General features: G+C 42.2%; 1 protein-coding gene across 1 annotated transcript; it reads left to right on the forward strand.

Moving 5' to 3' along the window:
* The first annotated feature begins 378 nt into the window (after window positions 1-378).
* On the forward strand, window positions 379-11,629 carry LOC115104591 (ubiquitin-conjugating enzyme E2 E1-like). Its single transcript, XM_029625952.2, has 6 exons — window positions 379-517; window positions 1,892-2,066; window positions 2,291-2,341; window positions 8,083-8,215; window positions 10,830-10,977; window positions 11,399-11,629. Exons 1-6 carry the CDS (start codon window positions 385-387, stop codon window positions 11,494-11,496), a joined length of 738 nt encoding a protein of 245 aa, XP_029481812.2. The 5' UTR covers window positions 379-384; the 3' UTR covers window positions 11,497-11,629.
* The last annotated feature ends 260 nt before the right edge of the window (window positions 11,630-11,889 follow it).

Raw genomic sequence — 11,889 nt, forward strand, 5'->3', positions numbered from 1 at the left:
CTCTGTTCTGTAACTGTGAACCCTCTGTGGTCTGTGACAGGTGTTAAAAGGATCATCTCTGGACCTATCAGTCTTCTGCCTCATGACTGACTGACACACATTGCCACTGCCTGTGCATATAATGAACTCTGGGGAATCCAGGGAATCAGTGAAACCAGGGTAAAATAGACTGCATCAGAACAAACTGCATTACAGGTCTAGGTTAGAGGTGGGCATGAACCATAGACCATATATGAACCTCTCTCTCACCCTGACTTGGTAACACCATATTCAGTGATACTCCACATGTTATATTGGCCCTCATCCGACAAGTGCTTTTTCGTGCATCTTTTTCAAATGTATGATATCAAAATGTCATATCAGTCTACCATGACCTAATATTGAATGATCCCTATGCGCCGATATACTGTCATCATAGTGAGTGCGCGATATGATTCCACTGCACCCGCGGCACTTCCGTTCCACAGAAGGCGATACGCACGAGCTCAGGCAGTGGGGAGATCCAGACACAAAGGAGGTAATTTGCTACTTGGCTAACGTTACTTTTAATATTGAATAGGTCTCATGATTTATAAAATACATTGACGTTCAATGAGTATATTCAACTTGTTTTGTATTGGAAAAGACGGCTAGTTAACGACTCGACAGACACATTTGTGGTGACACTGCCTGGCTCAGGAAATAAATCTAACGTTAGCTAGCTCAAGCTAGTAATGTTAGTAGCTAAGCTAGCTTCACTGTATGGTGTAACGTTGTTTGCCTTATAGCTAGATAGCCAACTAACGTTAGCCAAGTTAAATATCTCAGAACGTTGAAAGGTTGAGGTGGGCGTCAACTTTCATGTAACTACAATATTTTGCGATCTTTGGCTACGGTCTGGGCAGTCAAACGGTCGGCTAATAAGGGGGGGGGGGGTCGAGGAAATCAGGTCGGCGGTTTGTGACTAGCGTTTACTAGCTAGCTAGATGGTTATGCTAGCCAGCTGTTAATGTCCACATAGTTAACCAAACCTAGTCCAACCAGCTTGACTTGGCACAAGCAGTTGCAAACGTAAACTCCATTTGTTCCTCTGGGCGCTTTTATTATTAGCTGACGGTAAATTAGCTACATTTTCACATATCATTCATGATCTATTACATTTGGGGAATCATGGAGGCTTGCCATATCAGGGCTGGCCAACATTGTTTGCGCAACCATCCATAATCACAATATTATTGCCAGGGGGTGGCAGCTAGCCAGTTACTTTATATTTCAACTGGCAAGCAGTATGGGACTCCCTAACCCAGTGGTTCCCAACCAGGGGTACTTTGCCTATCCACAGAGGGTACTTGAAGACTCATGAGACCATAGGCCTGCTGGTAAAATGCACATGAGGGGGTACTCTGGGCAGAGCAAAATTCTGTTGGTGGTACAGTGACCGAAAAAGGTTGGAAACCACTGCCGTAACCTAACGTAGCAGGTGTAAAAGCTAAGTTGAATAAACTATCCCTGAAAAGCAGATGCATCAGGTTGTTGGCATCTCCGCTAAGCCTAGGGACTCCCTAAAAACATGCCACCTCAATACAGCTATGACCGGAAGTGACTTTTCCTAGCAGGTTAGGAAAGCATTTTCACTAAACCTTTTCCTAACCTTAACCTAATTCTCCTAACCAGCTGCGTTAATTCTCCTAACCTGCTATGAAAAAGTCACTGGTCGTAGCTGTGTTGAAGTGGCTTGTTTTTAGGCCATCTCAGCAAGCTATGTTAAGGTAGCTGTTTTTTCCTAGAATGTCTAAGGTGCTCTGTCATAACTGTAATGTAACTTCATTTTCCAAATAGCTTGAAAGCAATTTCATTTGTCAAAGCTACTGCTTTTTTGTTCTTCAACTGCTGCATCACAATCGCATTGTAGGTTCCTGCTCATTTCTTGTCCAAACCGGTATGTCGGATGAGGAGTCGCGTGTCAGCACCAGCTCTTCATCTTCTTCCTCCAATCAAAACAAACCGAAGGACACACCTTGCAAGAAACGGGAGAGCAAAGCCAGTATGAGCAAGACCTCCAAGCTGCTATCCACCAGCGCGAAGAGGTAACACCCAAACCTCATGAAATATTGTCTGGTTGTCACACAGAACACCAACAAAGTGACAGTCAGAGGGGTGGGTTAATCTCCTAGATGATATTCTCTGTACTTTATTTGTGTTTAAAAATATTCTAGCCTCACTGTATTCGACCATGGCTGAGAAAACAAAGGTGTGTAAAGATACGGCTGGGCAATCAATGATTGATCTGAAAGCATGTTTGTTTCTGCAGGATTCAGAAAGAGCTGGCAGATATCACGCTGGACCCTCCGCCAAACTGCAGGTTGGTTTTATTTGAGCTCATCTTCTCTGTTCTAATCCGTCCACAGTCTTTCGTATTGCCATGGTCAATACCAACATGCGACTCTCCAAACAATAATGATTTGACCACTTATTCATAAAGGCTTGCATTACTTTCTGATTTTTCTCATGTCCCATATGCTGATCAAATAAAGCTGCACCTTCTATTTTGATCAAAATGTTTAGACTTGAAATGCCAGGCTGGATTAAGATGGTGGGAAAAAAGGTGTTTAGAAATCAACTGAGTATGATTTTTCGATACCGATTTATTGGAGGACCCAAAAAAGCTGATACCGATTAATCGGACAATTTTTCTATATATATTTGTAATAATGACAATTATACAATACTGAAAGGACAATAATTTAATATAATACATAAAATATATTCTATTAGTCTCAAATCTATTAGTCTCAAATAAATAATGAAACATTCTCAATTTGGTTTAAATAATACAAAAACACAGTGTTGGAGAAGAAAGTAAAGTGCAATGTAAAAAAGTAAAAATAAACATTGAAGTTCCTTGCTCAGAACATAAAGTAAAAAAAAAAAAAACGTTTTAACTTCTTATGGCTGCAGGGGCAGTATTGAGTAGCTTGGATGAAACGTGCCCAGCGGAAACTGCCTGCACCTCAGTCCCAGTGGCTAATATATGCATAGTATTATTAGTATTGGATAGAAAACACTGATGTTTCTAAAACTGTTTGAATGATGTCTGTGAGTATAACATAACTCATATGGCAGGCAAAAACCTGAGAAGAAATCCAAACAGGAAGTGGGAAATCTGAGGTTGGTCGATTTTCAACCCAGCCCCTATTGAATACACAGTGGGATATTGGTTATTTTGCACTTCCTAAGGCTTCCACTAGATGTCAACCATCTTTAGAAACTTGTTTGAGGATTCTACTGTGAAGTGGTACCGAATGAGAGAGAAATGAGTCAGAGGTCTGCCAGCAGTCACGAGCTGGTCACGCGCATTTCACATGAGAGGTAGCTGCGTTCCTTTGCTTTTCTGAAGACAAAGGAATTCTCCGGTTGGAATATTATTGACGTTTTATGTTAAAAACATCCTAAAGATTGATTCCATACGTCGTCTGACATGTTTCTACGGACAGTAACGGAACGTTTTGACATTTCGTCTGCAACTAGGGAACGCGCTTCATGACTTTGGATTTGTTTACCAAACGTGCTAACAAAAGTAGCTCTTTGGACAAAAATGGACATTATCGAACAAATCAAACATTTAATGTGGAACTGGGATTCCTGGGAGTGCATTCTGATGAAGATCATCAAAGGTAAGTGAATATTTATAATGCTATTTATGACTAATTTTGACTACCCAATATGGCGGATATCTTTTTGGCTGCTTTGTAGTCTGAAAGCTGTACTCAGATTATTGCATGGTTTGCTTTTTCTGTAAAGATTTTTTGAAATCTGACACAGCGGTTGCATTAAGGAGAAGTGTATCTATATTTCCATGTCTAACAATTGTATTTTCATCGACATTTATAATGAGTATTTCTGTAAAATTATGTGGCTCTCTGCAATATCACCGGATGTTTTTGGAACTAGTGAACATAACGCACCAATGTATACTGAGATTTTTTAAATATAAATATGCACTTTATCGAACAAAACATACATGTATTGTGTAACATGAAGTCCCATGAGTGTCATCTGATGAAGATCATCAAAGGTTAGTGATTAATTTTATCTCTATTTGTGCTTTTTGTGACTCCTCTCTTTGGCAGGAAAAAGGGCTGTGTTTTTCTGTGGCTTGACTCTGACCTAACATAATCATTTGTGGTGCTTTCGCTGTAAAGCCTATTTGAAATCGGACACTTTGGTGGGATTAACAACAAGATTACCTTTAAAATGGTATAAGATGTTTGAGGAATTTTAATTATGAGATTTCTGTTTGAATTTGGCGCTCTGCACTTTCACTGGCTGTTGTCATATCAATCCCGTTAACGGGATTGCAACCCTAAGAAGTTTTAAGTTCCTTGCTCAGAACATATGAAAGCTGGTGGTTCAATACTCCAAGTTAAGAAGTTTTAAGTTGTAGTTATAGGAATTATGCCGTGTCGACTATTTCTCTCTATACCATTTTGTATTTCGTATACCTTGGACTATTGAATGTTCTATAATGAGCACTTTAGTATTGCCAGCCTAATCTCAGGAGTTGATAGGCTTGAAGTCATAAACAGCGCTGGCAAACGCAGTAAAGTTTGAATGAATGCTTACGAGCCTGTTGCTGCCTACCACCGCTCAGTCAGACTGCTCTATCAAATCATAGACTTAATTATAATATAATAAACACAGAAATACGAGCTGTTTGTCATTAATATGGTCAAATCCAGAAACTATAATTTCGAAAACAAAAAGTTTATTTTTTTCTGTGAAATACGGAATCGTTCCGTATTGCTTCAGACGACAACATTGACGTATACGCTGATTCGGTGTGCGAGTTCATTAGAATGTGCGTTGAAGATGTTGTTCCCATAGCAACGATTAAAACATTCCCAAACCAGAAACCGTGGATTGATGGCAGCATTCGCGTGAAACTGAAAGCGCGAACGACTGCTTTTAATCAGGGCAAGGTGACTGGAAACATGACCGAATACAAACAGTGTAACTATTCCCTCCGCAAGGCAATCAAACAAGCTAAGCGTCAGTATAGAGACAAAGTAGAATCTCAATTCAACGGCTCAGACACAAGAGGTATGTGGCAGGGTCTACAGTCAATCACGGATTACAAAAAGAAAACCAGCACCGTCTCGGACCAGGATGTCTTGCTCCCAGGGAGACTAAATAACTTTTTTGCCCGCTTTGAGGACAATACAGTGCCACTGACACTGCCCGCAACTAAAACATGCGGACTCTCCTTCACTGCAGCCGACGTGAGGAAAACATTTAAACGTGTCAACCCTCGCAAGGCTGCAGGCCCAGACGGCATCCCCAGCCGCGCCCTCAGAGCATGCGCAGACAAGCTGGCTGGTGTGTTTACGGACATATTCAATCAATCCCTATCCCAGTCTGTTGTTCCCACATGCTTCAAGAGGGCCACCATTGTTCCTGTTCCCAAGAAAGCTAAGGTAACTGAGCTAAACGACTACCGCCCCGTAGCACTCACTTCCGTCATCATGAAGTGCTTTGAGAGACTAGTCAAGGACCATATCACCTCCACCCTACCTGACACCCTAGACCCACTCCAATTTGCTTACCGTCCAAATAGGTCCACAGACGATGCAATCTCAACCACACTGCACACTGGGTCTCGACCCCGCCCTGTGCAACTGGGTACTGGACTTCCTGACGGGCCGCCCCCAGGTGGTGAGGGTAGGTAACAACATCTCCACCCCGCTGATCCAAAACACTGGGGCCCCACAAGGGTGCGTTCTGAGCCCTCTCCTGTACTCCCTGTTCACCCACGACTGCGTGGCCACGCACGCCTCCAACTCAATCATCAAGTTTGCGGACGACACAACAGTGGTAGGCTTGATTACCAACAACGACGAGACGGCCTACAGGGAGGAGGTGAGGGCCCTCGGAGTGTGGTGTCAGGAAAATAACCTTACACTCAACGTCAACAAAACTAAGATGATTGTGGACTTCAGGAAACAGCAGAGGGAACACCCCCCTATCCACATCGATGGAACAGTAGTGGAGAGGGTAGTAAGTTTTAAGTTCCTCGGCGTACACATCACAGACAAACTGAATTGGTCCACCCACACAGACAGCATCGTGAAGAAGGCGCAGCAGCGCCTCTTCAACCTCAGGAGGCTGAAGAAATTTGGCTTGTCACCAAAAGCACTCACAAACTTCTACAGATGCACAATCGAGAGCATCCTGTCGGGCTGTATCACCGCCTGGTACGGCAACTGCTCCGCCCAGAACCGTAAGGCTCTCCAGAGGGTAGTGAGGTCTGCACAACGCATCACCGGGGGCAAACTACCTGCCCTCCAGGACACCTACACCACCCGATGTCACAGGAAGGCCATAAAGATCATCAAGGACAACAACCACCCGAGCCACTGCCTGTTCACCCCGCTATCATCCAGAAGGCGAGGTCAGTACAGGTGTATCAAAGCTGGGACCGATCTCAAGGCCATCAGACTGTTAAACAGCCACCACTAGCATTGAGTGGCTGCTGCCAACACACTGACTCAACTCCAGCCACTTTAATAATGGGAATTGATGGGAAATGATGTAAAATATATCACTAGCCACTTTAAACAGTGCTACCTAATATAATGTTTACATACCCTACATTATTCATCTCATATGTATACGTATATACTGTACTCTATATCATCTACTGCATCCTTATGTAATACGTGTATCACTAGCCACTTTAACTATGCCACTTTGTTTACATACTCATCTCATATGTATATACTGCACTCAATACCATCTACTGTATCTTGCCTATGCCGCTCTGTACCATCACTCATTCATATATCTTTATGTACATATTCTTTATCCCCTTACACTTGTGTCTATAAGGTAGTAGTTTTGGAATTGTTAGCTAGATTATTACTGCATTGTCGGAACTAGAAGCACAAGCATTTCGCTACACTCGCACTAACATCTGCTAACCATGTGTATGTGACAAATAAAATTTGATGTTGATGTGATGTGATGATGTGCTAGCTAGCAACTTACCGTGGCTGCTTGCTGCACTCACGTAACAGGTGGTCAGCCTGCCACGCTGTCTCCTCGTGGAATGCTATGTAATCGGCCATAATCGGCGTCCAAAAATGCAGATTTACTGATTTGTTATGAAAATGTTTAATCGGCCATGCCAATTAATCGGTCGACCTCTATTAGAAATCTACATGAAGCTGAATTTTTACATCTCCCACGTTATATTGGATCAGCCTTGTAGTCATTACTCCCTAGATAATTCCCACTACATGTTCAGCATGTACCAAGGATAAAGGCTGATCTGCTCTGAGGAAATCAATATGGGTCATGATACAGATGCACGTCATCAGGGATTGGTTGTGAATGGAGGCTTCTTCTTTGTCGCTTGAGAGAAAATGTACTGTTCTCTCAAGCAATATAAAGCTGTGTGGTCACCAAGCGAGTGTAACCCCAAGGGATAATAGGCTCTAAACAGTTTGACAGACACGTTTTTTTGCAGGTGCAGTAGTTTAAAGGGACAATCGATTCATCAATTTTGGGACTTCTGAATTAATGACATGTACCCATAACTTATTCTATAACCTTATGAGCTTAGTTCAACTGTTGTACCCCATCAGAACCCAAAATATATACGGTTGTTTCACTCCAATGGTTGTAAACAAAGTAAATGTTCATGTTTTGAGGCTATATAGTGATTGTTAAAACTATCATTTTGAAATCTTGTATGGTCAGTCTCAGCATCCATTGCTCTGTCTATGAATTTGAGTGGTTACATTTCTCTAGCCCTTTTAGCTTTTTACATAAACGGGTGGGGAGAATGCTTTGTCATTTTTGCAACTGCTGATTTGCAGCTTTAAATGATCTGTCCCTTGTGGCAATGAGACAAAGTACACACACACATAAGTGACCTGAGCCATAACAATAACAAAGAACGTTGTCTGGTTTACACCAATTAGGGAGACTGTTCTCCTTTGGTTTACCTGGTGGGTAACGACAAAGGAGTGGGCTATAGCACTTACAGATCTGTGACCAGGCTAATAGTTAAAAATAATCTGTAACTTTCTCATTTAATACCAGCGCTGGTCCCAAAGGAGACAACATCTATGAGTGGAGGTCAACCATCCTGGGACCACCGGGCTCTGTTTACGAGGGAGGGGTCTTTTTCCTGGACATCGCCTTCACACCCGACTATCCCTTCAAACCACCCAAGGTACTAGGCAATCGTCAGCTTCCAGTCACTACTTACTCTCTACAAAACAGTCATCTTGGTTTAGTCCCGCGCAATGAATGGGACAGATTTACTTAGTATTAATTTGCTTGTTCTTCAGGGTATACACAGCCAAAAACGCGACCGGCGATGACGACAGTGTTTCTGTTATATTACGCTGCTGCTAAATTGTTGCCGCCACAGCAAAAAAAAAGAAAACAAAAAACGAGACTCGCTTTCCAGATGCTAGAGAGCTATTTGCATGTGTGCCTCTGTTTGTGCGTAATGTGTGTGTGCGAGTCGGGTCATTTCCAGAGAAGGAGGAGAGACAGGTAGCCTATGCAATTTGATACACAACAGTAACACAAACTAAATAGACAATTTGAAACAGCTTGTAGCTTGGCTAGTTAGCTCACTAGTTAACTTTTCCGTTCTAAGTTTAATTCCATGTGCTAAAAACGAATCCAAACGTTTCATAAACATTTGCTAAAATGAAATTCTATTATATTTGGATTGTTTTGTCACATTTGATCATTTCATTACAATATGGAATTTCTCTTTAAGAATGGTGAAATGAGGATGACTGAATTTCCTCCCGTTTCTAGAACACAGCAGGCAGCATATCTACAGTACTTACCATCCCTGCGGTTTGACAGGTTTTCCCTGGTAACATGTGGAAGTACTCTCATTAACCAACAGAGGGCATTTGACACCTCCACTTGGGTGCCAGAACAGTCTATGGATGTGATTTTCTTTCACAGTTAGATATTTTTTGCCTTGTGTGTTGAAATGATTCTGTGAATATTGGTTAGTCCCATATTGCTCCTCAGTAGTTGACGCTTGAATTAAGTCCAGGACGATACCAGTATCACAATTTTGAAAAAATGGCAAAAATGAGAACACGAAGTAGACCAAACTCTTTGGTCCTTTAAAGCCTGTTGTATAGAGCCTCCCGAGTGGCGCAGCGGTCTAAGGCACTGCATCTCAGTGTTTGGTTCCCAGGCTGTGTCACAACTGGCCAGGACCAGGAGTCCCATAGGGCGGCGCACAATTGGCCCATCGTTGTCCCGGGTTGGGGAGGGATTGGCAAGGGGGGGTTTTACTTGGCTCATCGTGCTCTAGTGACTCCTTGTAGTGGGCAGTGCGCCTGCAGCCTGACTTCGGTCGTAAGTTGAACTGTGTTTCCTTCCGACACATTGGTGCAGCTGGCTTCCCGGTTAAGTAGGCGGGTGTTAAGAAGCAAGGTTTGGTTGGTCATCTTTTGGAGGACGCATGATTTGACCCTCGCCTCGCCTGAGCCCGTTGGGGAGTTGCAGCGATGAGACAAGATCGTAATATCACAAATGACGAATAAACCTGCTGTATGTAAAAAATTGTGATGTAGCTTGGAAAATAAACGTGACTGGATAACAACGAAATTATGTTTGTTTCCAACATTAGAGCTGTTTTGCTAAGGAAGTAAAATCTGCTTTGTTTTGTGTCCTTGCCACAATACTAACAAGTATTGCGATACTGGTATCATTCCGGCCCTACATGTATTGTCTTTTGCCCCAATAAATTTTGATCCACTTTAATAAATAACTATACTGAACAAAAATATAAACGCAGCATGTAACAACTTCAATGATTTTATTGAGTTACAGTTCATATAAGGAAATCTGTCAATTGAAATAAAATTATTAGGCCCTAATCTATGAATTTCACATGACTGGACAGGGGCGCAGCCAATCAGAATAGGTTTTTCCCCACAAAGGGCTTTATTAGAGACAGAAATTCTTCTGTTTCATCAGCTGTCCTGGTGGCTGGTCTCAAACAATCCCGCAGGGCTCCCGAGTGGCGCAGCGGTCTAAGGCACTGCGTCTCAGTGCTAGAGGCGTCCCTATAGACAGCCTGGTTCGAATCCAGGCTGTATCACAACCAGCCGTGATTGGGAGTCCCATAGGGTGGCGCACAATTGGCCCAGCGTCGTCTGGGTTTGGCCGGTGTAGGCTGTCATTGTAAATAAGAATTTGTTCTTAACTGACTTGCCTAGTTAAAAAAAAAAAAAATTAAGAGGCAGGATGTGGAGGCCCTGGGCTGGCATGGTTACATGTGGTCTGCGGTTGTGAGGCCAGTTGGACATACTGCCAAATTCTCTAAAATGACATTGGAGGCAGTTTATGGTAGAAAAATGAACATTTAATGCTCTGGTGGATATTCCTGCAGTCAGCAGGCTAATTGCACACTCCCTCAAAATGTATTTGTGGTGTTGTGTGACAATACTGCACATTTTAGAGTGATCCTTTATTGTCCCCAGCAGAAGGTGCGCATGTGTAATGATCATGCTGTTCAATCAGCTTCTTGATATGCCACACCTCTCAGGTGGATTGATTATCTTGACAAAGGAGTAATGCTCACTAACAGGGATGAAAAGCAATTTGTGCACAAAATAAGCTTTTTGTCCTTATGGAAAATGTGTGGGATCTTTTATTTCACCTCATGAAACATGGGACCAACACTTTACATGTTGCGTTTTATATTTTTGTTCTGTATAGATTTTGATCTGGAGTCTCTAGTCTTGTTATTATGTTTAATATGCACATGGCATGTATGTTTTCTACTTTTGTTTTTCCTCAAGGTAACGTTTCGGACAAGGATCTACCACTGTAACATCAACAGTCAGGGGGTGATCTGTCTGGACATCCTGAAGGACAACTGGAGCCCCGCCCTCACCATCTCCAAGGTGCTGCTGTCCATCTGCTCTCTGCTCACAGACTGTAACCCAGGTAAGATATCCATCGGGGAGCCTAATTGGCTTCCTTGTCCCCTTTTACTTGTTTCTCTTCAGATCTGCGTCTGTCCCAGGCTGGAAATATGATACCAGAACAAATATGAGTATTCCTGACTCTCGGGAAGGGTCAAATTGAATCTGCAGGTAACATGGTAAATAGCAAATACCTGTCCATTTCTTTGGTGTCATTTTGTGCTCAGATATGGATTACTTTTTTTTAAAGTTATGGGTATCACTTTGAGGCCCACACATAATGCCTTATATTGCATGTATAATTCCTTATGATACCACTACAAGCTGGCATAACTCATAAGTAGTTATAAAATGCTTATAATTCATCACTTGGAGCAAAGTAATTGTTTCAAGATTCACCACCGTCTAACTGTTATTTCCCTCATGTTGATTTTCACTTTCAGCTGATCCCCTGGTTGGAAGCATAGCCACCCAGTACACGACAAACAGAGCCGAGCATGACAGAACAGCCAAACAGTGGACGAAGCGGTACGCCACATAGGCCCATAGAGCACAGCTTTGTGTGGGGGGATTTCTATTTCAGATTTGTAGTACTTTATTGTCTGGTATATTTTTTGGTTCCTGATTAAGTTATCTGTGCAGATATGGAAATAAAGAAAAACAATGAAAATATATGTAATGTCATATATTTTATTACTCTCTGTAGGATACTCCACTGCTTAGCCTATTGCTAATCTCCTGAAATATAGTAGGCTGTCCCTCAAATAAAATGCAGAAACAGTGCCATTAAAAACATGGATTTCACCTTTTAATATGGAACTACAGTACAGTTGTACCACAATAGCCACGAAATCTAAGTACTCCTTTACACAGTTCTGTTATCCATGTTTTACTTTTAATAGCATTTAGTTATTGCAAAATAACATGGTAATCT

This window comes from Oncorhynchus nerka, linkage group LG3 (assembly GCF_034236695.1).
Source record: "Oncorhynchus nerka isolate Pitt River linkage group LG3, Oner_Uvic_2.0, whole genome shotgun sequence".
Lineage (NCBI taxonomy): Eukaryota > Metazoa > Chordata > Actinopteri > Salmoniformes > Salmonidae > Oncorhynchus > Oncorhynchus nerka.